General features: G+C 48.5%; 1 protein-coding gene across 1 annotated transcript in view; it reads right to left on the reverse strand.

Moving 5' to 3' along the window:
* Epb41l4b (erythrocyte membrane protein band 4.1 like 4B) overlaps positions 1-27,647 on the reverse strand; it is a 149,498-nt gene that overhangs the window by 72,637 nt on the left and 49,214 nt on the right. Inside the window, exons 5-15 of the mRNA XM_013351915.2 lie at positions 18,413-18,455; positions 17,580-17,658; positions 15,547-15,591; positions 13,329-13,381; positions 8,315-8,435; positions 6,371-6,458; positions 6,128-6,216; positions 5,749-5,818; positions 5,490-5,659; positions 3,189-3,298; positions 774-804 (exon numbers count right to left, since the gene is read on the reverse strand). Coding sequence (XP_013207369.2) covers positions 774-804; positions 3,189-3,298; positions 5,490-5,659; positions 5,749-5,818; positions 6,128-6,216; positions 6,371-6,458; positions 8,315-8,435; positions 13,329-13,381; positions 15,547-15,591; positions 17,580-17,658; positions 18,413-18,455 — 899 coding nt within the window. The remainder of the gene's footprint in view (positions 1-773; positions 805-3,188; positions 3,299-5,489; positions 5,660-5,748; positions 5,819-6,127; positions 6,217-6,370; positions 6,459-8,314; positions 8,436-13,328; positions 13,382-15,546; positions 15,592-17,579; positions 17,659-18,412; positions 18,456-27,647) is intronic.

Consider the following 27,647-nt stretch of genomic DNA (forward strand, 5'->3'; position numbering starts at 1 on the left):
GTTTGCATATTGCCTACAGCTGCTTCAGTGTTGCTACAGCAGCACTGAACAGTTCTGAAAGAGATGTCACAGCCCAGAATTCAAAGTATCTCCTATCTGCACCCTCACGAGAAGCTTACAAAGTCCCACGAGGGAGACTGCCAGTCGTGTGACACGTGATCCCTCAGAAACTCTTAGAGGTGGCTTCTTTATTTGCTTGCTCACTTTGATTATCATATGTCCGTGTGCATGATGCATGTGCATGCCACGGTGCACGTGTGGGGGTCAGGGGTCAGAGGACGGCTCGGTGGAGCCATCTTTACATGGGCTTCAGCTACGACAAGCACCTTTACCCACTGAGCCCTCCCTGCGGCCATCCAGTGCGGCTGGTCTCGCGGCATCTGGTGGTCACCGGACAAAGCAGCACCTGTAGCTGAGGAACCTCTGCCCAGCAGCAGGACTTTCAGTCCCCACCCTTGCCTGCCTCACGATCACTGCACGTGCTGCACGTGTGACTGCCACCTTACCACGGTGACAGCAAACAAAGTACTACGCTACTCAGGAAAAAAAAAAACAAAAAACAAACAACCCAGCTGTTTTGTAACAAGAAAGTCTTGGAACATTCTGTTGTGTGCTTTTTGAAAGCTGGGAGGACGGTAGAGCCAGGCAGAAGTAAAAGGGAGAAAAAAGTAATCAGGTGAGTCACTGGGATTTCATTGTATTAAGGAGATCAACACTGCAAACACACGGTAATTAGAAGGGGGAGTGTGCTGGAGACTCTGGGGGGCACTTACCAGAGCTGAGCAGCAATCACTGGGTTGCTTGCTGTAAAGAAAGGATGGGAAGTTAAGCAGAACTTTAAAACATTCGGTACACAACACACAGAGAATGACGGGACACGGTCTTCTCTACCACGGCACGGTCCTCATCTCAAACCAGGCAGCCCTGAACTCTAGCGACTTCTTTCCTGAGCACCTGACATAACCTCCCTCTAACTGATGCTGTTCCTCCCTAGATCTCTAGGCAACTCCAGAGTCGGCTCCCAGGGTGTGCCGGTATGCCGAGAAGGCACCAGGAGGCAACCACACAGCACCCAAAGGCAACCTCAGAACAGTCCTTGCTCCCGAAGAGTTGTGGCCCTGGGTGGAGATGGAAAAGCAATAGAACCTGATGAAGGATGAAATACTGGCAGACATCTAGGGAAGAACTTGGTGCAGACATTTCTTATGGGGCAGAAGCAGAGCTTGCATAAAAGAGGCTCATATTTATTCAACTATACTTCTTTTCTTTTTGTGTGTTGCTGGGAATCGAACCCACAGCCACGCTACCACTGAGCTATATCTCCAACTCGCCGCACACTTTTCTTCTTCTGAGGGGGCAGAGTTTTATATTGCTCCTGCTGGCCTCGACTACTCTATAGCTGAACTTCTTCTGATCCTCCTGCCTCTACCGCACGAGTGTTGAGATTATCAGTTCATACAGAACTGGGAGAGCAAACCCAGGCTTTCATTTGAGCTGAGCTAGGCAAGCACTCTGCCAACCGAGCCATACCCGTTCTCCTTCCTTCCTTTCAAGACAGGTATGCCAGGGAAAACCACTCAGAGCTTCATTAAGAAGATACCAGGCCTCTAGCTGGAAAATATGTCGGTAAAATAAATGGAGGAAAAGGATCTAGAGACCAGAAAGGAGGGAATAAGAACCTCGGAGCCAGAAGTCTAAGACAGCCCCAGGCTGTGCAGTGGGGCCTGGCCATATGCTCTACTTCTAGGTCGGCTACAGTAGACATTTCCTCCCCTTATGCTGGCGCACACTTGTGGGGACTGGGTGTTTACTACTATATCAAAATGGTGCTTTTTCTTTAGAAGGTGGGTCCCCAGGTTGGCCTGTCTCTGGACACCTGTGACTCAATGGACAATCTCCCCACCCCACCCCTCACACCCAAGTGTGTTCTGCTAATGGAGACAATGAGCCTGCATGAGTTCTCACCCCTTTGCTGTCCCCGTAGACACTGCCCGATGCTGCCTGCAGTCACCCTCCGTCAGCGGATCACCCTCTCCTGAACACATTCCCGTTCCCTGGCCTTCCTTTTTGTATTTTCTTTTCTAATTATTTAAATATTTTCACTTATTTTATATCCCGAATGCAGCTCCCCCCCCTCCTCCCATTTCCTCTGCCCACCTCCCTTGTTCATTGGTTTCATTTTTTGAGACAGGGCTTCTCTGTGCATCCCTGGCCATCTTGGAACACACTCTGTGGACCAGGCTGTCCTGGAATTTACAGAGATCCACCTGCTTCTGCCTCCTGAGTGCTGGGATTAAATGTATGAACCACCACTGCCTGGCTCCCTGATCTTTCTTAAAGCTAAGGCCATATTTGGGGGGCTCTTGGCTTTTTTTCTCCACTGAAACAGCTGAGAATGATTTAAGACCTGCTGATTGTCACAATACTGTGCTATTGACTCATAACATAAGGAAATGGGAGTGGGAGATGAAGGTTACAGATTCTAGAAGGCACAGGTATATAAACAGGGTTCCACAGAGGCCCACTAAATCCTGGCTATGCAATAAAAATGTAAAGAAGCGTCCTCACAGGTTTAGGAGGGTGGCAGAGCTGGGTGCAATGTAAAAAAAAAAAAAAAAGGACAAACAATTTAGCGCTAACTGGAGTGTGCCGGATGGAGGACCAATCCGTGTAGAAAAATAGCTATACAGAGCTTCGAGCTCAGATGATGAGTCAGGAGGGCTCATGTACCACCTGGCACATTCCAGTCTCAGGCCTCACACAGGCAGGAGCCAGTAAAAGACATGAGGTTCAGGGAGTTCTGAGCAAGAGGGGAACACCATAGGGTGGGCATGTCTGGGGAACCTGAACTGTGTCTCTGCAGGCTCTGCATCCATGCTTCTATGGACACAGTTCTGGTTTAGCACGCGCCGTGTCCTCACCAGGAATGGCAAGGCAGTGGAGACAATAAAGGCTGTACCTTCTACGGGCAAAGGTGATAGGTACTATTGAGGATCCAACCCTAAAAGAAGTAGAGAGGCACGTTCGAAGGAAGACAGACAAGAGGAGGCAAACGTTCTACCAAGACTTACGACATTCTTTCCCAACAGCTTTTGAACCAGAGGGTAAGGGCAGTAAGTCCCTCTCCTAGCCAACCAACCCTCCCAGCCCTACTGCACAATGCCAGCAAGGGAGGAACACCGTATAACCTTTGAATGTGGAATGCCGCCGGGATGGGTAACGCTTGCTAGGCCTTCTCTCAAAGGTGCTGGTCCTTCGCAATCTGGAGCCGTGTGTAGCTTGATATTCTGTCCGCCCACTAGGAAGGAAATATTTGATTGCACGTTAACACCAACACCAGCTCTCGGCATACCACAGCTATTGCAAGTGAATATTTTTATTTTTCAAGCACTCTAGTGTGCATTTCAACTTAGCGTGAACTCGCCCGGGAAAGACATGCTAAGTTTAAAGCTCCTACTTGGAAATACAGTCTCCTTTGCCAAGCCAGGCACAGGGGCAAGAATCTCTTTCTACCAAAAGCTAAAACCTGCAATTTAAGTACCAACCACTAGGTCGCCCAAACCAAATAGGTCTGAGTACTTGGATCACCTGATGAAGAAAACTTTGATTGGACACAGAATAACCTTCCAAGAAACGCCGTAGAGACATTTCCCATTTTGCATCTTCTCCAAGGCGGCTGTAGCAGGCCCCTAAACTAAACCTTGGCTTCCCTTGTGATGCGTCAAAGGAAATGTTTCTAACTTCACAAGGGCTTTCCAGACTCGACCACTGTGAAGGCAGCTGCAGCTTCCAGGAGGGGAGCTGTGTTTTTCTGATCCACCCATCACTGCTCCAGCCCAGTTGCTCTTGGCTGGTTTTTCAGACAGAAGGAGCCAAATGCTACTTGCTCCCGATGCCTTCCAAGGGTACCCTCACCTCCCAACTTCCCTTCCTTCTTCATTTCTCCTTAAGGAACAAAGGTCACGAGGTCTCAGCCAATCCTTGGAGCATCTCCCCAGCAGGGAAAGGCCTACTTATTTTGGCAATCTCCTCGACTGCCCCCTCCATCCAACTCCAAATCCACATGGATACGGGTGACTGCAATGGTTCTGCGAACCTCTGCACTGCCGACATTCCCATCCCCCGCAGGCCTTGTGATGCGACTCTCTTCCCTCAAGGTCCTTTTTCCCCTTCCTTAGAGCATTTAAAAGATACACTCAAACAAAATCTATTCTTTCAACAGAAACGCACAGCCATTGCCTCGCACGGTGGATACACCTGAAGCGAGCAACCGTTCTGGCATTTCAAACAGAGTTCAGGGACATGCCGCATGTGGGCAGAGGTTACGAAACCAAGCAAAGTTCTCGATCGTGGAACTGAGATTCTCAGACTCAGGAGTGCATTCGAGATGTGCATTCCAGGCTGGAGAGATGGGTCTGTGGGCTGCTTTTCCAGGGGACCCAGGTTCAACCTCCTACGCCCACACAGCAGCTCACAATTGTCTGCCACTCCAGTTTTAGGACATCTGACACCTTCTCCAGCCTCTTCAGATGCCAGGCACTCACACGGTGCACAGACATACTTGCAGGCAAAACACCCATACACAAAATAAATAAAGTTAAAAAAGAAATAAAATTCCCATTCCAAGGGCTGATTGATACACACATGTGCATATTCAGACTCGGATCACAGAGGCTATCTATATATTTTCAGTTTTAAAGATGCCCTCAAGAGTTTTCATGCATTAGTCTAAACTCAAAAGTGAAAGTATGTGAGAATAAATTTATCTATTCAGGCTCTTTTCATATTTAAATACACAGACAAACACACGTGCGTGCGCGCGCGTGCATGCGTGGATGCGCTCTCATTCTTAATCATTACCAAATCTCTTGACACGTCATGTAAAAGGAAACAGCAATGGTGAGGAATTGAAGCACCAGGACTGGGAAGATGTCTAGGGAGTGAACTACAGACACAGCATGAAGATCCAAGTTCTGATCCCCAGCACCAGCGACAACAGCAGGGTGTTGTTTTGCAATCTGTAATCCCAGCACTGGGGAGGTGGAGCTAGGTAGATCTTTGGAGGTCAGCTACCTAGCTCAGTCAGTTAGCTCCAGATTCGGCAAGAGGTCTTGTCTCAAAAAATGAGACGGAGAGCAACTGAGGAAGACACTTAGGTCACTCTCAGGACTCTATGAGAACCTGCAAGTGCGTACATGTACATACCCACTGGAAGAGATGCAAACACCACACATAACACACGCACACAAACGAACAGAAGCACCAAGGCCACTTCTAACCCACCTGGCAGGCAGAGAGTTTGAGCCTAGCGTCGTTTGTAAACCAGGGACACCTGATCTTAACTAGGATTAAGAGTGGGTCAGGAGGAATTCTAGTGTGGCATCAGACAACAGAACCTCCTACAAGGACCCTATGCTACAGTCATACACAGCACAAACGAGCTGCCATTCTCTGAAACACGTGGTCCATGTCATAAAGCCATTGCCAACCTGAACCGGAAGCGGGAACCTAGCCGGATGAAGTCCGATCTGGTGGACTTGCTGTTGCTGGGGGTGCGCAGCCGGAAGAAGGCGTGGTGCTCCACGGCACACTTCCACAAGTGCTTGCAGGTGCGTGCACTGTCCAGCCTGAACACGAAGGTGTGTTCCTGCTCGCGGCCCTGAGGGGGGAAGCAAAGGTCCCGTGGGGACGCGTGTCATGGGGATGCGGGTGACGGCAGCGAGGAGGACACCGGGGAGCATGGCCTACCTGGTCGTCATCCTCCACCACTACGAGGGTCAGTTTGCTCTTTTTAAAGTCCATTTTGGTGATCTTTGGCCTGGTCAGAGAGAAAGCGTTTTAAAAAGGACAGTCTATGGCCAAACTGTCTACACATCAAACAGTTTCCGTTCTACTTATAAAAGTTTAGATTGGCTAAGAAAAGAAAATCATCACTCACTCATTTAAATATGATTATCTAGAGATTCAGTGCATTGGCCATACACCCACAATGACAATAGGATGGTGTGATTTTTTTTTTTAAAGTGAATCTGGGTGTTGCAAATACCCCTCAAAATCATCCAATCACATAGACTTTCCAACACAAAATAGGAAAAGACATTTTTAATATTAGACAAAACTAAATTACCAAAAGAATAAGCCTATTTTGTTAGCTCCTTCAAAGATTAATATGCCTGTCGGGGTCAGTCCAAGAGAATATTCACAGCCATCTCTTCCCTACAAACAAACGAAGTGACAGTCGGTAGAGGGTTCTAACAGGTTGTCACAGAAGAACGCAAAAACAATTTCCTCACCAAAATTTACTTAGTTGGCATACTATGCATTTCTCAGAAACAGTAAAACAAAAGGAGGCAAACACACAGGTTCTTACCCTGACGACGTGCATGTCCACCCCGTACATCTCCAGCCACTTTGCTTTGTTGAGATAGGAGAGTTCCGCCTGGGCAGGGCTCTTTCCCCTTAGGAAACAAAACCAATGAGACACGTGTGAACTGCGACTCACACGCCCTGCAGGGTCTGAAGAGCCTGCTGGGCTGCAGGTCATGCAATCGTTACAGCCGTGGAGGATGCAAGCTTACAAGGGTGGGAAACCATCTCCAAGAACCCCATGTTAACTGAATAGGAAGACCACAGAATGGTGTTTCTTAGGATAACCAAAGGAAACAAGAGTGTATGCCAGGTAGTGGTGCTACGCACCTTTAACCCCAGCACTTAAGAGGCAGAGGCAGGAGGATCTCTGAGTTCCAGGCCAGCCTGGTTTACACAGTGAATTCCAGAACAGTCAGGAGTACAGAGAAACTCTATCTCAAAAACAAATAACAAAAAAGGAAAAGAAAACAAGAGTGTGCTCTAAGGCAAAGGGAAAGACTTCCTCCTGGCTTTCCTCTGGGAGAACGAAGGCTGTGTGTGAGGGAGTACGTGGGACACTTTGACTGAACATCGCTGCACACTTCCCTATCATTTGACGACAACATTCATGCCATCTTTAACTTGTGAAGTCATCAGAGAACTGAGGGACAATAGAAGGCCACACTAAGCCATGTCCAAGACTAAGCAGGAACAGGTGCTCTGTGGTGTGTGTGTGTGTGTGTGTGTGTGTGTGTGTGTGTGTGTGTGAGAGAGAGAGAGAGAGAGAGAGAGAGAGAGAGAGAGAGAGAGAGAGAGAGAGAGAGAGAATGCGTACACAAGCACGCATGCATGCGTGCATGGCTGGCAAACTGCCTTACTGGTCTACGTGAAACAAAAACAAGTATGTTAGATTAGGGTGGTGGCAGCAGGGAAAAACGTAAGTCACCACGCTGACTCTCAGTGTAATGAGCACACTTTTAGACATATAATAACACTGCATGTCACACGGTCTCACCATTTCACCAAAGGTGATGGGCCAAGTATGCCTGACCCAGAATGTGAGAGACCAAAAATACATGTGGTTCCCCGCCCCACTCAGACGGTCAAGTACAAGTGAGCTGCTGTGATGGGTAAGGCCCAGCTCTCAACATGGAAGTCAATGATGTCACATTCACCTGGTACATAAAACTGGAAGGTCCTGGAGGTGATTTCATACATATTTAAAAACTGTTCCTATGATTAGACTTCAGCCTGCGCAATAAAGCCTGGTGTGCATTTCTCAAATGTATCACCACGCTGCTGTTCAAATGTTTCACATTTTAGATTCAGAATTTGGGCGCTAGGGATGCTTCACCTACATTTCTAAAAGATTTGCTCTAGAACAGTGGTTCTCAATCTGACCCTTGGCGGCGGGGGGGTGGGGGTGGGGTGGTGGGAGGTGGGGGGGGGAGGGGTGGTGGTCACACAGTAGACATTCTGCATATCAGATATTTACATTATAATTCATAACAGTAGCAAAATTACAGTTATGATATAGCAACTAACTAGTGTTATGGTTGAGGTGGCCACAACACGAGAGATTGTATTAAAGGGTCACAGCATTAGGGAGGTTGAGAAGCACTGCTCAGGATGGGTAGGACCTTGTAAGTGTAGCCTTTTATCCGCACCTGGGGTGTCACTGCTAAGGCACAATCAAATCAGACAGAAGCTGTGTGTTTCAGAGACAGAAAATAGCAGGGCTTGACCTGTGCACATTTCTCAGAAGAGAGGTGACACGCAGGTCTTTTGGAAACAGGTGTGAAGTCCAGGAGAGAGGTTCCAGCCCGGTCACCTCCTGAGCACCTCTCTGTGAGACAGGGCACACTGTGCCGAGGACGGTCATGCAACAGGTCTTCAGAAGGCTCAGACGAACACAGAGAACAAACCAACGAGCAGCTCCGACCTCGAGAGAGGGGCACTGAGGTACCTGTACTCTTTCCATCGCTGGAAGATATCGAATTCCATGGCTTCTGTCTGATTTGGGATGAACCGAAACTCAGACACAAGCTCCGGTGTGTGTTCCGGGAGCTCACACTCCCCCAGCTCCGCTGTGCAGTTTATAAAAGGGAGGAAAAAGAAGACACGGAACACTTCAGGTTAGTGCTGCAACTCAATCCAAAGGCATTCTTTCTGATCAGAAGGTGCAGGTGCCTCTGAGGTAGAGCCCTCTCGTTACCAGCTTCCCTCAGAATCCCTGGTCATTCCACCACTCCCCCCCATAGGAGATAAATGCACCATCATCTAAGTCATTACTCTCTTCCTCCTCACTGCCTCCCCCACCTAGGGAGGTCTGGCTCACATGTCCCTGGGAAGTGGAAATTTGCAATAAAAGGCCACGAGGATATGCCTGAGAGCATCTTCCGCACAGGGCTCTCCTTAAGCACAGGCCAGAGCATCACTTTAGTGTTTGCAGGGCTGGGAAGGATGGATCAAGATTTTGGTGCATGCAGAATCTGACTGAGGGATAAAGAAGCAGGGAGGGGTGGCGAGCAGGCTGCAGGAGCAACTGCAGCAAGTCAGGCAGAACGGAGAAGGGGAGAGGGAGATGGCTGCCCAAAAGAGGGCTAGCAACAGGAAGCTTGCCGGCAAAAAGCCCAATGTGCACCGCATGGTTCTCGCTCTTGCCCAACTGCAAAACAGAGGGCCCAAGGACATGATGGCCCTGTCCTCTAGATCACGAATGAGAAAATCCACTTGACCCCTGCAGATTTCAGAATAAAAGGGAATCCCCTCGTTTCCTCTATAACCTGGTTTCTGTAAGCGTGGGCTTCAGGTCAGCAAGTGGAGATGCCACCTAGGGGCTGTATCACCATGCGGACTTGCATGCCCATCCCAGAACAGCCTAGCCACCACCTGCCATTTCACAAGCCCCTCGGGGCTTGGTGCACTTTCCTGGGAGAGGTAATGATCCCCAACAGCTGTTTTTGAGCTTACAGCACAAAAGCATCATTTAGTAGGCTCGCTGAAGCGTAACATCACTGGGGTCCTGCACCCGGATTTTGTTGATCCTGATATGGACCCAGGCCCAGAATTGAATGTAATTGTGGGTGACCTGTAACTTCTGGTCTCCCACTTTCACCACGGTACCTGATTTTATGTGGGACTGGGGATGGAAATCAGGACTTCATACATGCTGGGCAAGCACTCTACCAGCAGGGTTACATCCCCAACCCATCAAGTTTGTACTTCTAACAAATTCCCATGTGATGCTGACATAGCTTTGCATGGTCTGGAAAGAGATCCCTATGGTATCCCGTGTACCCATAGGCAAACATGATTCAATAGGACCCTGTGGTGGCCCTAATTGTCTGGTTTTGTTTTGTTTTGTTTTTGAGACAGGGTTTCTCTGCAGCCTTTGGAGCCTGTCCTGGAACAAGCTCTTGTAGACCAGGCTGGCCTCGAACTCACAGAGATCTGCCTACCTCTACCTCCCAAGTACTGTGATTAAAGGCGTGAGCCACCACCGCCCGGCTGGTGCCCTTAATTGTCAAGATTATGTATGCCAAAGACACAGCAAGAAAGAGGGCAGGGTCCCTTCCAGCCTTTGCTGTGCTTCAGCGGGCCTGAGGAGCACCTGGGACACCAGCGTCTTCCAAGAACATGCAGAAAGAGCTTGGCACTCCAAGAATCTCCCGATTCTTCAGCCAGGCTCTGGCTCCATGGAGGCCATGGAAGGTAAGGGAGAAGACTCCGGTGTAAGAGAGACTCAACTCCAACCCTGCTGCAGCTATCTGGGTGACCCGGGGCCAATCACGGAGATGCTCCCAGGTCTCTATCTGAGACACGGACGAAACTAGAACACTGCCGTGCAACAGACGAACTCAAATCCCTCTGACCCTTTCGCTTGGGTTGATTCTCAAATATACCACAAATGCATTCCCCAAAGAGCGCATCCTCCATGGAAGGACAGTAGCTCGACTCAGGGGACACGATTCATTCAAGAGCAATGGTAAGACAGGGCCTAAAGGCTCAACCCCCAGGAGAAACTGCTCTCTATTTTATTCACACTGACCGAGCAGTGCAGGGCTCCAGGCTGGGCTCCAGAGGAAAGCAGGTGAGACCACGGGGAAGGAACGGTATGTGGTAAGCACTTCCCCATGTCCCTCAACAGTCTTCCAAGTATTTATTTGTACCCGACTGTCCTTTAAATTACCCTACAGATAGGGCAGCTTCTCCAGGAAGGGCTCACAGAGGGCTGCTTTCCTCTTCTCTGTGCAGCTTTTACAGCCTCACTAAGCCGGACCAGCGAGGGCAGAGGTGTGCCTCCTCCTCATCACTCAGGACAACAGGACAGGCTTGAAACACTGTGCCAATAGCCTCGGGAGGAAGCTTCTGCGGTGATGAATGGCCCCAGGCCTGACCCGGGTGCTTGGGTGTTTCCCTCTCATTACCACTACCCTGACAGGTCCTTCGGGGCTGCCAAGCCTGATGAGGCCTCCTGCAGCTCAGGAACCAGTGCAGATGAAGGCTACTGTCTGTGCTGGTAAAATCTGTAAGTGGCCGACATGAGGAGCCGGGAGCCTCTGCCACGTCTTCAGTCCCTCCTACAGCATGGCTCTAACAGAAGGCCTGCTGCATCAGAGGACACGGGGAGAGGAAGCACGCAGCTGTGTATCTCACACAGCTGTCTCTAGAAAGCATCACTGTCCCCATCACCACCGGAGCTTTCAAACTGCACCGAGGGTCTCCCCAAAGTTATTCCTGTATTCGTTCTGCACTCACTGAGCATCTGTGAGGAGGGCACTAAGGACTAGAAGCATTCAAGGATGGGAATGCACCCATTATCAGCAAAATATCTTTACATGTAGAAATGTGACAATGTCAAAGACTTTTAAAAAGGTAAGGAGGTCCGGGGAGATGCCTCGGCAGATAAAGGTGCTCGCCGCCAAGCCTGGTGATCTGAGTTCGAGCCCCATGGCGCACGTGATGGAGGTAGGAGAGCCAGCTTCTGCAAGCCGTCCTCTGAGCTCTTTGAGAGTGCACTCACTTGCGCACGCAGACACACTAAATCAAAATGTAACAATGTACTAGAAAATCACACACATAAATTTTTATATTGTTCTAGCCTGAATTACATTTCTTTAAAAAAAAAATCTAAACTCATTAACAGAAGAGGTAGCTGCTGGTGGGTGGTGGGTAGGGAAATCACGTGCTTTCTAGGGCCTGCCTGACTGCTGTGTTGCCCTACCGGGAGTCTGTGATCATGTGATCTGACCTTGTGACACCTCTCAGATCAGCTTTTCTTAAATTAGTAAAATATGAACTGGTTAGATGGTTCAGCAGATAGAGACGCTTGCCATTGAGCTTGACAGTCTGAGCTGGATATCCGGAACCCACAGGTGAAAGGGGAGAACCACTCTCCAAAGTTGTCTAACAAGCTGCCACACACACACACACACACACACACACACACACACTCACACACACACACACACACACAGACACACTCTCACACACACACTCACACACACACACACACACTCTCACACACACTCACTCACACACACACACACACACACACACAAGTGAATGTCACACGTCATAACCCAGTGAATGCCCTCTGATAAGCACATGCTAATGAAATCTCATCCTCTTAATTAGTTAATTCTTTAGTGCTGGAGAATTAAGCAAGCGTTTCTCATGCATTTAAAATGAAGATCCGCCAGCACCTCCCACAGACGAATGAACGGTCAGTGTGGACGGTCCTGCAGGCGGACCTCCAGCCGCTCAGCTCCCACCTGCATGCTGGTGACTTCAGTCGCTCTTGGCCAAGGTCCACACAGGCCACTTACTCCCCAGGAGTCGCCTTTCCCTGTACCCACTCATTGATGCCACCACCTACCCTCAGCAGCAGCCTGAGTCATCCCCAACTCCTTTCTCACATTAAGCCTCATTAGGGAATCCAGCTCCTGGCACTGCCGTGGCGGCTTTCACTGCGTGCACACCCACCTGCCCTGCCCGGCTCTTACTATCTCTGTTCCGGTAACAGCCCTCACCACTCCAGCCCCTGTATCGGCCCCGCTCCAATTCTTTCTTTCCACACAGCCACTGTGGCCTTTCCAAAATACCTACCACCCGGGCCTGACCCCTTAAGAACATGCGAAGAACTGCTGCTGGCCCCACCAAGTTCATAGTCTTTAGGTGGGGCCAAAGGCTGTTCGCCAAGCCAGTTTCTTGAACTTCACACTGTGATTACTATCTCTGTGACTTTATTGTTTGCTTGCTTGCTATCTGTTTTTCCCTGAGACAGGGCCTCAGGTAGCCCAGGTTAGCTTCAAACTTGTACCTAGTAAAGGATGACCTTGAACTTCTGATTCTCCAACCACCTCTCAAGTGCCAGGATAATTGTTCTGCATTTCTGCATTTGGTTTTATGTGGTGTACAAAGTTCAACCAACCTATACGCCGGGCCGGGCAGTGGTGGCACACATCTTTAATCCCAGCACTTGGGAGGCAGAGGCAGGCGGATCTCTGTGAGTTCGAGGCCAGCCTGATCTACAAAAGCTAGTTCCAGACAGGGCTGTTACACAGAGAAATCCTGTCTCGAAAAACAAACAAAGAAAAACCCAACCAACCTTGATCTGTAACAGCCCTTTACAAGAGCCCCACCCCAGACTTGAAGTACTAGGGATGGAACCCAGGGCCGTGCACATACCGAGCAGAAGCTGCATCTCCCCTCCTCTTTACATTTCCCCCTGGTTCTGCTAGTCACCCTCCTCTCCACGTCCCCCCACGGCCCTCCTCTCCCAGGCCTCCTGTGTATCTCTGCTGCTAGTGAAACAGCCATATGCTCCCTGTGCCTTCGTCACCAGACTGTAAACTCCTGGGGACTGAGGTCACACCATCTTACTCTGCATCCTTGGAGGAAGCCGGACACTGGGCCTGGCATACTGGAGACTCTCTCTTACTGAAACGGAAGCAATAACTTTAAGATGAATGTACCTTGCAGACAGAGAGCAGCTAGTTCCACAGCCGTTTCATAGGGACACTTCAGTCTTGGGAAAAGAAAAAAAAAGAAAAAGAAATTAGCACTGCCAGGGAGCTCTCCACTTGGAACTACGTAACAAATAATAGTAAAAAACACCCTTAAAAGGCAGCAGTGTTTATGTAGCGTCTGATGCTAGTGGGTTGTATTTTCCTTGTCTATGTTAAAGAGCACTAATACACACTCCAAATTTCCCAGGGCAGTTCCCTGCATATGACAAAACTATCCAAGTATTCGTTCTACCAACCGTGCAGACACTTCTACTGAACTCGAAAAGACCTGGGGATGTTTAGGAGGCAGAATGAAAGCCTTCTGTTTGTCTCGTTAGCTTAGACTGATTTCCTCTGGATACAGTCCATTAGTCTTTCCGAGCTGCCTTCAGTCTTCCTTGAAACAAAGCCAGGAGGGTAAAAAGACACGCACCAGCAGCGGGTCTACAACTTCGAGGACCACTAGCTGAGCTCGGCATGCTAACAGGTCCAGCTGAGGCAGAGCTACTGCAGATTCCAAGGCTGGCTAGGAGAACTGTATTGACGGACACGGCACGGCGCTTCCTAGTTCTTAAGGTCTTCTCATATGTGTAATACAGCTGAGTCAATGTGTAGTCTGTAAACTCTTAGGATGGGTCTGGCCAGCGCCCCCCCACACACACACGCCATTTCTCATCTTTCAGATGAGACAGTGAGTCCTCAGCATCTTGCCCAAAGTCTTCCAGCCAACAGGAGGCAGTGCTGGGCTCAGAACTCTCTCTCGGTTAGAAGATAACAGCTGGGTGGGAGTGGAGAGAAACCACAAAGCACTAGCCATGGAGGAAGTGCTGGCATCAACGCTTTCCAAGCCGGAGACACGTTCCACGGTGACAGGGCCTTCAGCGTGGTGAGCACGGAGCTGACAGCGGTAACAACGCACACATACTCAGCACACGTCAGCCAGACACTGTACTGCACGGCTGAGGAAGGCCAATGTATACGCTGTACAGTCTACCATCCCATTGCCTACCTGTCACTCAAAGTTTTACAGTGCATTTCCTATTAAGAATTTGCAAACACGGATATTACATCTTATTTGTTACATTTAAGTTCTCATTTATAGAACTGACATATTTGGTTTTGCTGTTTGAGACAGGGTCTTACCGTATATCTCAGACTGGCCTAGAACTCACTAGGTAGACCAGACTGGCCTCAAACTCGCTCAGATCCACCTGCATCTGCCTCTCCAGCTCTGTGATGAGATGTCTGGACCATCACAAATGGCAGAAATCAGCCAGTAAATTTCCTTCAGATTACATTCAAAATCAGAAAATATTCCTGTTGGTTAACATCAGGTACTACTTCTTAGTCTTAATAAAGACAGAGGTTGTTTTTTTTTTTAATGTAACAGAAAATATGCGATAACTCTTATTGGAAAATGATTAAAGCTAACTTGAAAAAAATCTTATATTTATTTATTCATATGAATAGATAAGGTTGTGTGTGTGTGTCCATTGTGCATACGTGCTCAGACGTTAGGGGATATTGCACGTGCCACAGCATGTGTTTGGAGGTCAGAGCCTAACTTTTGGGCCCTAGGGATCAAACTCAGGTTGTCTGGCTTGGGTGCCTTCACCTGCTGAGCCATTTTGTCAGCCTTCTTCCTCTATGAAGGCTCCCTCAACACCAACCACATAGTGCTGTTTTGTGACAACATGATAATGTGTTTTTGCTAATGGTCACCATAAGCCCAATGCCTTGAGCTGCAATAGCATTTTTAGGATGGGAAAGGAAATGAGATGAGGAGCCTAGAGCTCTTCCAGCAGGGCCAGATAAAGACCCCTTTACATTGCTTCGGTGTAACAGTGATGAGTGGGACCTGTACCTGTACACCTGTGGACATGTATGTGGCTTGCAAATACAAGGGAAGCCAGCACGAATGGGGTAGTGATGTGACAGGGAGACAGTGGTCCCCAAATACACATCATTCAAGAAACTCAGTGCACACACTTGAAGATCGTTTAAAAAAAGAAAAAAAAAGGACAAAAATGATAGCGGTTCAAGTATCTGACTCATTTGCTACGACCTGGGGTACTGTTTATTTAATTTGGTAACGAGGATACAGGGTGGAAGAGTTAAAACAGCAAATTACTGAGGTATACTATACTTTATGCCGGGTTAAGAGTTAGAACAAAAGCATACTTACTTTCCAGAAAGAATGTCATGCCTGAGTTGTAAAACAAACAGGTACCTGACAAACATACACAAAAGTCAACAGAGGGGAACCCTTCCCTTTCCCAGCCACCTCCAATCCCCAGCCTCCCGTCACAAATCCCCCACACTCCACCCCCGGCACATGCCCTGGCATTCTGTGCTGTCTAAAGGGAGTTCAAACAAACAAGGAGGGAGCCTCCTTCGGAGCCTGTGGAAAGACATCCTAGGTCTCACTGGGCTGGGCGGGGAAATGCATGTCGGAAGTTTGCAAGATACTTGTAGGATGGAGCAGGGATGCAACATCAAGCAGTATGATGCTACTTGCAGGATGGCTTTGGTGCAGGAGAAACTAGCTCAACAGGCACAGAGAACTCAAAAAAAAAAAAAAAGGCAAGCCATGCAACTAAGAAAAATGGACAGGGTGGCATCACTGAGCTGGCACCTGGCCAGCTACACCTAGCAGATTCCAGAAGTCTCTCAAAAAGTCTGCAGCTGACTGCAGGGTCTACTGGAAACCACAGGCTTTTCTTCTGGGTGTAGTTTAACTGTTTACTCTGTCTTTAAAAGAAACAAACTAAACATGCATGCAAACCATGTCACACACAAACACACACACACACAAATCCCAAAATTACACTATAGATAATTACAGTGATAATAAGAAACAAGAAGGAAAGTAGCAAAAAACATAAGAAGGCTTACCAAGCAAAAAAAAATAAAATAAAATAAATGTCTTCATCTCAACTAAAAGTCTTTTCTTTCCAGGAAGATGTGGGCACCAGAACCACTTTGTACCAACCAAAGCCTCCCACACTCCACTCCAGGCCTAGGGAGTCAGGATCCTACACTCGAGTGGTCCCCAGGAATCCCATTTGTTCAAAAACTTCCCAATGTTTTCGATTCACACTCCTGGCTTAAAAAATGACTAGCTTCGGCGACAACTCGGGACAACACATATCATAAGGACTTCCAAAGAGACATACTGAAGTTGCTTAATGAGCTAACCTTGGAAGCCATGTGGGTAGTCCTTTTCTGTGGAGTGGCTATACGCTTTGGATGACCCAGAAATCAAAGTGGGCAGGCAGGCTGAAGATTCTACCTCATTCCGGAAGATTTCTGCTTCCCAATAGGTCCTTAACTACAACCGAACTTCCTTCCACTTCTGAAATTTAGGACGCTGACGTGTATTGGCACCAACAAGAGCATGGTGTCCATGTGACCGAAAGGTCTGATTCTCGTAGGGAACCCAACAGGAAAAGCCCGTCAGGCCCTTGTCGTGGGCACTAGTGACAGCTTTTCAAATGTCACTTAGGGAGTCCTCTCCAAGTCGCTGACCACCAGTGTAGGCCACCCACCCATGCACAAGTCACTGCTACACTGCCTCACACACAAACCCCGTGACGAGGGCACTCTGGGGATCTCAAGAGCCCGCTAAAGCATTCCACAGACGGAGGGGAAGCTCCACACTCCAACCCCTATTCACATTCTCTTTTTTCTTCTCTATTGCTTCTGAAATTCAAGAGATAAACATAGGCATTTATGACATAAAAATATGCAGCGGAGCTGAGAGATATATAAAGAGGGTCCTAACAAAATCTGTGGTGACAGAGCCGCTTATAGGAAGTGAAAAGTTCCTTCTACCGGAACAATCAGAATGCTTTGCAACACCAAATAAATAAATAAATAAATAAATAAATAAATAAATAAATAAAATCTTCTCCCAATATCTCCATTTTTGTTTTGTTTTGTTTTTGTAGTGAAGACAAAGATAAAATGCCATACATGAACCCATCACTTCCCCAAGATACAGAAAAAATCCACCTCATTTGATTCCTATGCGAAATATCAAGTTAAGCACACTGGTGGGTTTTCAAGAGGGTAGAGAAGCCTGGGAAAAGTGCTAGTAACTTTTGCTTAGTAACACAGAGGACTAAAAACCGAAGCTAGCCATCCCACTGGAAAGACCCCGACCCTCGTCTGGCGGGGGCGGGGCTACTGAATGGAATCGTCTGTGTGAAGCCCTACCTTGTAAACTCCTCTCGAAGGTTGTTTGGCTCCGAAGAATAGTATTTGACTCGAAAGTGCAAAGCGTAAGCAGGTCCAACTAAATATTTGGAGACAGAAAGGTAGAGATGTTTGTCTCCCACCAGACAAAAGGAAACAACACATCCCAATGACGGTAAGCTCACTGCTCCATCGGGAGGTTGAAAAATGGAACCGAACTTTTAGGTTGACCAGGAGGGTTTAGTGGGGACCGTCACTCTGGCAGAAATCCCTGAGGGTCTGGGTGGGTAAAAAGAGCTGGCATTTCGCTATCTCTGATGGGGTTACTCCAAACTGGCACCCACGTTTTACAACGTATAAAACGAGCTGGAGGCAACTGATGGATAAAACGGCAAAGTGTTCTGCGAGGTGGAGACACAGTAAAAATATTTTAAGGCACTTTCAAGAGAATATAATTTCCAGACGATCTAAGCATAAGCATTGGAGAAATATGGCTCCCACACCTGTGAGGAAGGCGCTGGAGCCTTCCTGCTTCCTACTCTCTGTACTGAATCTGAAACTTACTTGAAAATGAGGAAAGGGGGTGTCAGGTTTCTGCATAGTAAGTCAGTCAGTTCTCATTGTCAGGGGCGTCGGATGTGAACCGGGAGCACAGGTGGGGCTCAGTATCTACCCAAAATATGCATTCAATTTTAAAGTTCTACTCTCTGGCCAGTTTAAAGGAAGTAGAAACCAGCCATTTAACATCGGATCTATTTACACATCAAAAGATCTCAAACATCTTACCAAAGGAGTTTACTGACAGGTTTAAAAAAGAAAGAAAAGACGTGAGCAGACTGGAGGCAATGACCTACCTTTCATCTGTTTCTTTATGGGTTTCGAATGGTCCAGCCAGTGCTGAAAGAAAGAAAATGTTTCCTTAGAAACTAAGTACCTGCCCCGAGAGCTCCCCCCACCCCACCCTCTGCTACAAACCCGGGTGGTTCCACTCACAGAGACCTGAGACTGAGTCAGATCTTGAACTCCTCACTGGAGATCTGACACTGCTAGGTATGGTGTTAAAAATTCGTGCCCGGAGAGGTGGCTCAGTAGTTAAGAACACTGGCTGTTCTTCCTGAGAACCCAGGTTAGATTTCCCAGCATCCACCTGGCGACTCACAACCGTCTGTAAAATCCAATTCCAGGGCATTCAACGCCCTCTTCTGACATCTGTGGGCATTGTACTGACATGGTGCGTGGCATACATATTCAGGCAAAACACTCATACACATAAAATAAAAATAAACAAACATGTAAAGCACCTGCTCTAGGGATAGGAGTTTGGATCCCTGGAACCTGTATAAAAGCCAGGTAGGTGGAGTAGTAACCTGTAATTCCAATTTAGGAAGGCAGAGAGAGGATTCCCAGAGTAAACTGGCTGATGAGATTAGCAGTATCAGTGAGCTCTGGGTTTGATTGAGAGACCCTGCCTCAATGAATGAGGTGACAAAGCAGTATCAACCCTCCACATGTGCCCATACGCACGCACACAAGCCACACATGTAAACGGAAAACCAAATAAATAATCTGCTCGGACATGTAAGTGCATTTTTCTTACAGCTAAACTTTCCCAAACTCCTTAAAGGAGTTCAGCAAGCTCTGAAACCCCTAAAAGTTTGATCGGTAAAGTCCCTTCTAAAACTTGCAGGTTGCTGACGTTACTGATTGTGCGCTATACTGCTGATCTTCCCTGGTAACTCTGGGTCTCCGCCAGTCTTGCAGAGAGCATAAACTCCCATTTGTTGGCTAAGCGTTGGTTACACACCTGCCTTGTGGTTCTGACTCCCTCAACTCTGGAATCAGGAAAACAAAGTAAGGGAGCCCTCACTCCCTTACACTCCCAACCCCCACCACTGACCAGAAAGACAGGCAGATGGTTCAGCTGTGGCCAGCGAGGATTTCAACTGCTCCTCATACGTCTCATATAATCTACTTCAGTTTTATCTGCTTAAGGAGGTTACAAAGCCATTTCCCTCATCTAAACATCTATGTCAAAACTGTTGACATATGCTCAGGAGCCGAACTTCTTCAGAAAGCTACATATGAGAACACCAGAGAGGTATAACATCCAGATAAAGCCATCCTAAAGAGAAGACATTGTGAATTAAAAATGCATTTTATCCCTCTGGTCTCTGTATCCCACTTGGGTACATGGCAGACCATGGAGTGTTATGCCTATGATTGCATGGTTGTACCTGGGATCTCAAGACAGAACAGCACTCGCCATCAACAACCCAGGAAAGGTCAAAATCACAACCTGAGGTCTGGTCGCTATCACTCTCATAGCGTTATAAAGCTGAACTGTCGTGAGTCAGGGGGCTATCTGCACTCTGAGTCTCTCAGATCAAACCCTAATGGCAAGGGACCATGTGGCTGGTGGCTTTTGTGCTTCCTGTGAGGGGTCCAGGTATGGTACTCAGCTTTTTCTTATTGGATCGGAAAATATGAAGCATGACTTTCGAAATAATTTTGTTATATGTAAGACAATTCCACTTGCAAGGTGCACACAAGTCTGCACCATGAGTGCAGAAGAAGGTTAGAAGAGGGTGTTGGGTCCCTCGGAACTGAGCTTTCAGATGGCCGTGAGCTGCCATGTGGGTACGGGAAATTGAAATCCTCTGGAACATTGGCCACTGCTCTTAACTGCTAAGCCAGCTCCCCCAGCCCACAGTGTGACTTGTTTTTGAAAGGGGTGGGGGGGCAGTGAGGCAACGCTCACCATCACTGTAAAGCAAACCCAATGCACACGGGAACTTCACCGTTACAAAAAGAACTGGAATGAAACAGGCAAAGTCGGCTTCTCTCCAGCTGTTCTAACCAGAGGCTAATTCTGCCGACTGCCAGGGACTCGCAGAAGCAATCTACACCACGCACATGTTACTAATGAGAAAGGGCGGGGCTGAATGAGCTCAGTGTACTCCACACCTAACCGCAAAGCCTGAGAGGGCTGTGTAGGAGGAGGGGGGGATGTGGAAACACACAAAGAAGCACATAACAGATGAATTAGGATGCGATAAGCGTGCGGGCAGTGCTGCGGAGAGGAGGATGCCGGCCTTTGTCATCTCCACGCTGCCTAGGCGGGGTAATAAAAGCAGATCGCCGCGGCAGGATGCCTATCTCAAAGGCACATGGCTGGGATGCTACATCTCATTGTCGATAGCTTTGAATTGGCAGTGACCTACATGCCCACCAACAAAGACAGGATTCAAAAATGGCTCATCTGTATAATGCAATACTATTTTAAAAGGATGTAGGCTGATATTTACTGCCACGACAAGAGAGCCACAGCACAATGCTAAGGTAGGAAAATAAACCAGGTAGGATCCTGTGTATAGAAAATGACTATCCAGAAAGATCTGTTGGGGATTTGGAGCTGGGGGACAGGGGTGATAATAACATGAATGCCATTTTCTTTTGCTTTTCTGAAGAGCCTTTTATTTTAATGAGATTATCATTTAGGGGCAGGGAGGCTGGTTGTCTAGTTTGCATTTATTCGCTGTTTGCCTACTAAACACATTTGTTTTCTGAGACAGGATCCCAAGTATCCCGGGCTGGTCTCAACCTCTCCATGTACCCGAGGATGACCATGAACTTCCGATCCTCTTACTCCCGCCTCCTGAGTGCTGGGAATGCGCACCCAGACTGCGCGGTAAGGAGCATCCAACCCAGAGCTTCCTGCATCCTAGGTAAGCACCTAATACCCAGGCTACATCCTCAGCTCCGAACCAGGCAATTTTGATTAGGAATTTGCAGAACAAGAATTAGACCTCACCACTGCCCTTAAGCATGCCAAAAACCCCTAATCTCATTCTGGGAAGGACAGACACAGAGAGGATAGAGGCATATCTATACTTCTGCCATGTACCATGCTAATGTCTATGACCAAGCCTGTGCTTAGATGAATTCACCATTCCCAGGGACAGAAAGCTCTCCTGCAGCCAGCCTTTTAGTATAAGTAGCTCCAGACACTCACAGCTTAGAGGAACCCATCCTCTTCTTTCCTTTCTAGGGTTTCCTTATTATTATTCTGAGTAGATCAAGTTCAAAACCACCTTCCCTCTCCTTCCACTGCTGACCCTCATCTCCATCCAAGCCCAACTTGTGCGGTTTCCTTGGCCTGAAGGAAACTCTGATTGTCCATTACAATGCTGGATGAGCTAAAATAAAGAAGCTGGTACCCAGGAGTCACCCAAGAGCCACCAGGCACATTTGCAAAGCATCCATTGCACAGATGCGCCTGGTGTGCCTGTTCCATATTTATGACTCAGTCTTCTATATCCTCCTCTACAGGAAGATGCCCTATGGAACGTAAAATGTCCACGGCTCTATGCGAGCTCTATAAAAACCTCAAGCAATGCCAGGGTTTATGGGCCAGTCCAGGAGGTGAAATGGCCAAATGTCCACAGTTGAGGCTAACATCAGGGCAGATGGATGGCAGATGCTCTTACAGGCAGCAGCCAGCTCCATCCTGGGGCAACACTGCTAATGGGGCTCCCTTTATCTGTCTTTATGGGGCTTCATCAATTGTATCTAAAGCAGGGCTTGCAAAGAACGAGACCATGAAATACCTGGTGCTTTGGAAGTCAAGAAAGGAATCCAAAGTGACATCCTTATTCTGAGCTCCTTGACTCATGGGGCTTTTCAGAACAGGAGTTGGTGGCTTCCTCAGAGGCAACAAGAAAACTACTCACTACCCTGAAATAGAGATGATAAAGACTATCTTGTGTCCAACCAGCTCAAAAATGACCTGGCTTTCTTCACAGCTGCAAAGGCTTACTAGCTGCTGATCACTGGTGCGGCATCCCCCCAGAACTCCACACCCTGTGACTTGAATACCAGGGCAACAAAAGCCAGACCTGGCACTTAAAAACTTGTATCCCACATCAGCTTGAGAGCTGCACCAGGAGCAGCAAGTCCTGTCAGGCATGTTCCCCTGTATCTTAGCTAAACAAAGCAGACCAGCATCAGCGAAGATGACAGCAGACAGCCCGAGCTCCTTTGCAGACCATTAAACCAGTCACTGTCGGCAGACCGATGCGTTTCTGAGTTCAGATGGCAGGACACGGAGCTCAGACCTCTCGCGGGTGTTAGCAAGGTGATTTCTTGTCTGAATCTGTCGTGCCGGTCCATCTGGCAAGCTCTTTCCATAAATCAAGATGTGGGATGTGATCCTGGCAGAGACCATCTGTTCTCCTGGAGCATCGGCTCCAGAGATGCGACCGGTATAGGCTGGCTGGAGAATTTAATGATCCGAGTCCTCAGGGGAAGCACTGAAGCTCAGAGGTTAAAGAGTCTGAAATCTCTGTTCACAGAGTCCTTGCCATGAAGGCTGGGTGATGGGACTTTTAGAATCTAGTATCCCACTGCGAAGGCTGAGTGATAGGACTTAGAATCTAGTATCCCGCCGTGAAGACTGAGTGATAGGACTTTTAGAATCTAGTATCCCACCACGAAGGCTGAGCCATGGGACTCATGGGCTAGTAGTTAGAAATTTCCTTGGCTTATCAGGAGTTTGTAGTTTGCCTTGATATAGGAGCCAGAAGGGGTCTGAAGAGGAAATCATATCCACAGGATGAAGAGAGAAGGGACGGAAAAAACACTTGGGGTTCACTCTCCAATTCTGATTCAGGGCTGGGGATAGGGGAATTAAGAGACTAGGATGGGATTTAAACTCACTGTTAGTGTCAGTGTCCCCAACTCAAGACCTACCACAATCCAAATCGGTGCTAAGCACCATCCCTACCTACATGCAGGACGGGTCACCCTTCCTCTTCATCCAGAATGGAGCCCACCAAACTCAGAGTGTTGATGTGAGACTTCCTTGGGGATGAGCCTAGGTCTCCCTGCAACAGCTTCCCACTGAGCACCGCTCTCTGCCACGTGGACCCTCCCCTCACTGCGGAGTCGGGGACAGGCTACTGGAAGTCTGTTGACCTTCTTCAGTCTATGGGATGCTTCTCTAGTCTGCCACAGGTGGAGGCAGAAGATCAGAGTTCCTTTCCTGCTCTGCAATCTTCTGGTATGTGGTCCTGAGTAAGCCACTTACTTGCCCCTGCTTCATCTTCTCAACATATGCTGGCCCCCAGGATATGTGTGGGATCAACCACTTCAACAGCTGGAAGGAAGAGATGCTGTCTGATCTTCTGCAATAGTTATACAGATACCCACATATCACATTTATACACAGCCCTTTCTTTCCTTTCTTTCTTTCTTCCCTCCCTCCCTCCCTCTCTCCTTCCTTCCTTCTTTCGTAGTGAGTGCTCAAACCCAGGGCCTTCTATGTGCTGGCAAATTCTTCACCCCTGAGCTACAGCCCCAGCGCTGCTCCAGAGTGTCATGAGGCACAGTAGTGTTGGCACAGGTACTTGTAATGACCTTCTGAGACACTGGTAGCATGGAGCCAGGGGGCACTGCAGCATCTCCAGCGACCACCACAACTGGGTGTCAACTCTGCTACACAGGCCTGCCTCTCAGTTGCTGGATTCACAGCCGTAAAGAACAGAAAAACAGCGCCTGGACTATCCTGGAAGAAAGGCCAAAATTGCTTCCCTGGATTTCATGCTGCAGAATGAATATCAATGCCATCAATAAACCCCTGTTCCTGTTGGGAAGGGGTCAGTGAGGGAGACCCCGGGCTACACATGTCCCATACAACACCTGCCCCTTGGATGGGAAGGGAGGCGCCTCTCCCGTCAAAACTGTTGCTTCAAGTCCTGTCCTAAATCCCTGCCTCCCCTCTGCTTGGAAAACTCCTCTTCAAGGCCATTGACACATCAATGCCCACTCCTCATCTTCTGTTTTATCTGATGCTCAGGTCTCTCCTCTGTGGGCCTAGCCACTGCCTGTTGGAGGGCTGACCACAGTGTCCTCCATGGGAAACACCTATCTGTCTCCCTGACCAGAATGCACCCGGCAGGTACAAAGTCTAGCTCATATCTGCAACCAAAGAGGCTGGCCCTGGTATGCCCTGAGTCAAGGTTGACAAATGTTCTCTTCCCATTTGTGTGTGTGAACGTGTGTGCGCGCGTGCATGCACTTCTCTGTATTTACTGTGCAAAGTACTGGACTTTGGAATAAGATCAAATTTTGGATCCCGGCTTTGTCCTTACTCTATTGTTTACAAAGTTTCCAATGTCTCTTAGCCTTAGATTCATTCCCCTGTAAAATGGTCGGCTTTGCGGTCAGCTTTATAGCTGGATGATGGACGCTGAAGAGAAGTCATTAATGCTAGATCAGAGTGGGACCCCAGTCAACAGCAGCTACCGTAAGCAGGTAGCATGCAGAAAGGCCGGGAGTACATGCCATAGGCCCTGGCTCTCTGCAGAAAGCTTGGTTACATAAACTCACGCTCCCAACCTCTGCTCTACGTTGATCCCAAGTGCAGACCTGCAGAGTCCTGCAGAGTGGGTCCCTGGGCGGCCTTCCTAAATGACATGGAAAAGGGAAACAGGAGGTCCCAGCTCCAACTGCTAAAAATAGGTGATGCCAACAGGATTTGACAGTTGCTTCAGGGCTGGGCAGGGTACCATGGAAACCAGGCTTGGCTCTTTTCAAGGAGCTGGGGAGATAAGCTTGGTATACACAGAACTGTGCCCAATGCCCAAGCACAGCCAGCCCTGGGGTGCTTGTGTCAGGGGCTGGGTGGGGATGGGAATATTTAAAGGAGCCTCAAATGTGAGGCAATATGCCCTCTCCAATGTATCATTCCTTCCCAGTGTCCCGTCTACTGCTCCTTCCTTCCCAGAAACCCCATGGCATCTGACCACCTCCCAGCCCCTGTGAACATCAGTAATACCCAGCAGCCTTCTGGGCAGACTCTCTATAGGGTTTCTGAAATCTCCCACAGGTATGGCAGATCTGTCGCTTCCACCAGCTGCATCGTCTGGGTGCAATCACCTTGATGACTTTGTGTCCCCCCCCAAATCCGAACCAGCTGGAGAGAGGAGGCTGCTATGGTCTGGCTAAGGTTTGCCCCCAAGGCTTGGGTGCTGGAAGCTTGGTTTCTAGTGTAGTGGTGCTGAGGTCCTGGAAACTTTAAGAGGAGGAGCCTGGTGGGAATAAAATAGGTTACTGAGTCCCATCTTCACCAGGCTAAGTTCCTGGGGACTGAATCCATTCTAAAGCAAGACCACCCCATACCCATGGCCTCTTCTACAGGCAACCGCTTCCCTTTCTGGTTTTCCAATGTATTATGACCTCTCTTGGAAGCCATGCAGATACAGCCACTTCCTATTGGACTTTCAGAGTCTAAGACTCTGCGGTAAGTAAACCTGTTTCCCTTGTAAAGTATCCTGAATCAAGCATCTTGCTACTGCAGTATGAGATAAACATACAGAGACCCACAAGCATGTCCCGGAAGATGCTTAAACCTTTTCTCCTCTATGAAGCTTGTACATATTATTAGCACGCATACACCACACACACACACACACACACACACACACACACACACACACAAAGCACACACACACAAAGCACACACCATACAGACAGGAACACCCAAGGCTCAAGCATACAGTGTGCCCAAGCAGGAACATATACCTGAAATAGAAAACTTCAGTTGTGCTACCAAGTGATTCGTCAAGGCCTAAATGCGCCCCACCACATGAAAAGAACTACAAATGCCTCTCTACGATATTGTGGGTATGTGCCTTGTTCCCCCCAAAACGAAAAGGAAAGTAGTTAAGTCTCAGGAGGTAGTCAGAAAGATCTACTTATCTTTCCTTTTATCTGTATGGTGAGTGCCTGCATATATGATGTGTACCACATGCAATACCTATGATGTACCACAGACCAGAAGAGGATCCTCTAGGACTGGAGTAACCACTGCCATGTGGATGCTGGGACCAAACCCTGGTTCTCTGAAAGAACTGGAGGTGTTCTTAACTGCTGAGCCACGCCCTCAGCCCCATTTGTTTATATCTACAAATACCAAACCCAAGGACACGTAATAAGGCTTCAGAGGAGGCAAATGAGCTCCAAGGTTTACATAGAGGAAAAACGTTCAGAGAGCTAAGGACACACTTCATGAGCCATGAGCTAGTCTGCAGAGATGATCAGAGAGACACCCAGAAGTTTAAGTAGAGGGAGATGTATCTGTTGGGGAGGGGCCTGGTGAAATGGCACAGACACGGGCTGGCACCAACAGGACCAGTCTGCGATGGCATCAGCTGAAAAAGCAAAGATCAGGGTAATAGGAAGAACCCTGGAGGCAGCAGCGCACCTCTGATGTCCTTGGACTTGAAGTCAGATGGGATTGCACACCTGCCTCACAGAAGTCTCTCACATCTGCAGAGGAAGACGCCGGAGCAGCTTCAGGACCAGCAGAGCCAAGATGTCTGCAGGTGTCTAGTCTGGGCAGGACACCTGAGCCCTGCTGAGAACATCCCTCCTGCTCCACGGTGAAAGGGCACAGCGATGGAACCGCCTGCCAGCCAAGTCAGCAGGGCTTCGTGGCAAAGCCTTTCATCAGAGAATCACATCCAAAGCCTTCCAGGAAGCTAAGCGGCTGTAGACCTGGCGATGAGGACATGGTGGCAAGCCAACAGGGCCCTTGGTTCCATAGAGAAAAGTGACATCTTTCTAACTGGGCTCCTCCAGCTAGACCTGGAGCAGACACACCTGCAGACTAGTTACTGGCCATCGGGACCGAGAGCTCTTAAGTTCGGGGGGACAAACTTCACTTTACCAGGTGAGGAAACAGAAGTCAAGAGAAAAAAGACAGCTTATCCAAAGGCCACCAGATGGGTCAGAACCAGGAACAGGGCCCAGAACTGGTCCCAGCCCCAGGACTGTAGATCTAATGAAAAGCACCATCCACCTAAGGCAGAACAGAGATGAGTTTGGGGGACGTGAGAGGATGAAGGGTGTCAGAGGCTAGGGTGGTCAGGGGATGCCAAGCACAACTCTGAACATGGTTGCGTTGGCTGGTCTTATACCAACTTGACCCAAGCTAGAGTCGTCAGAGAGGAGGGAGCCTCAATTGAGAAAAGGCCTCTGTAAGATCTGGCTGGAAGGCATTTTCTTAATTAGTGATTGGTCAGGGAGGAC

Source organism: Microtus ochrogaster, linkage group LG5 (genome assembly GCF_000317375.1).
Source record: "Microtus ochrogaster isolate Prairie Vole_2 linkage group LG5, MicOch1.0, whole genome shotgun sequence".
NCBI classification, from domain to species: domain Eukaryota; kingdom Metazoa; phylum Chordata; class Mammalia; order Rodentia; family Cricetidae; genus Microtus; species Microtus ochrogaster.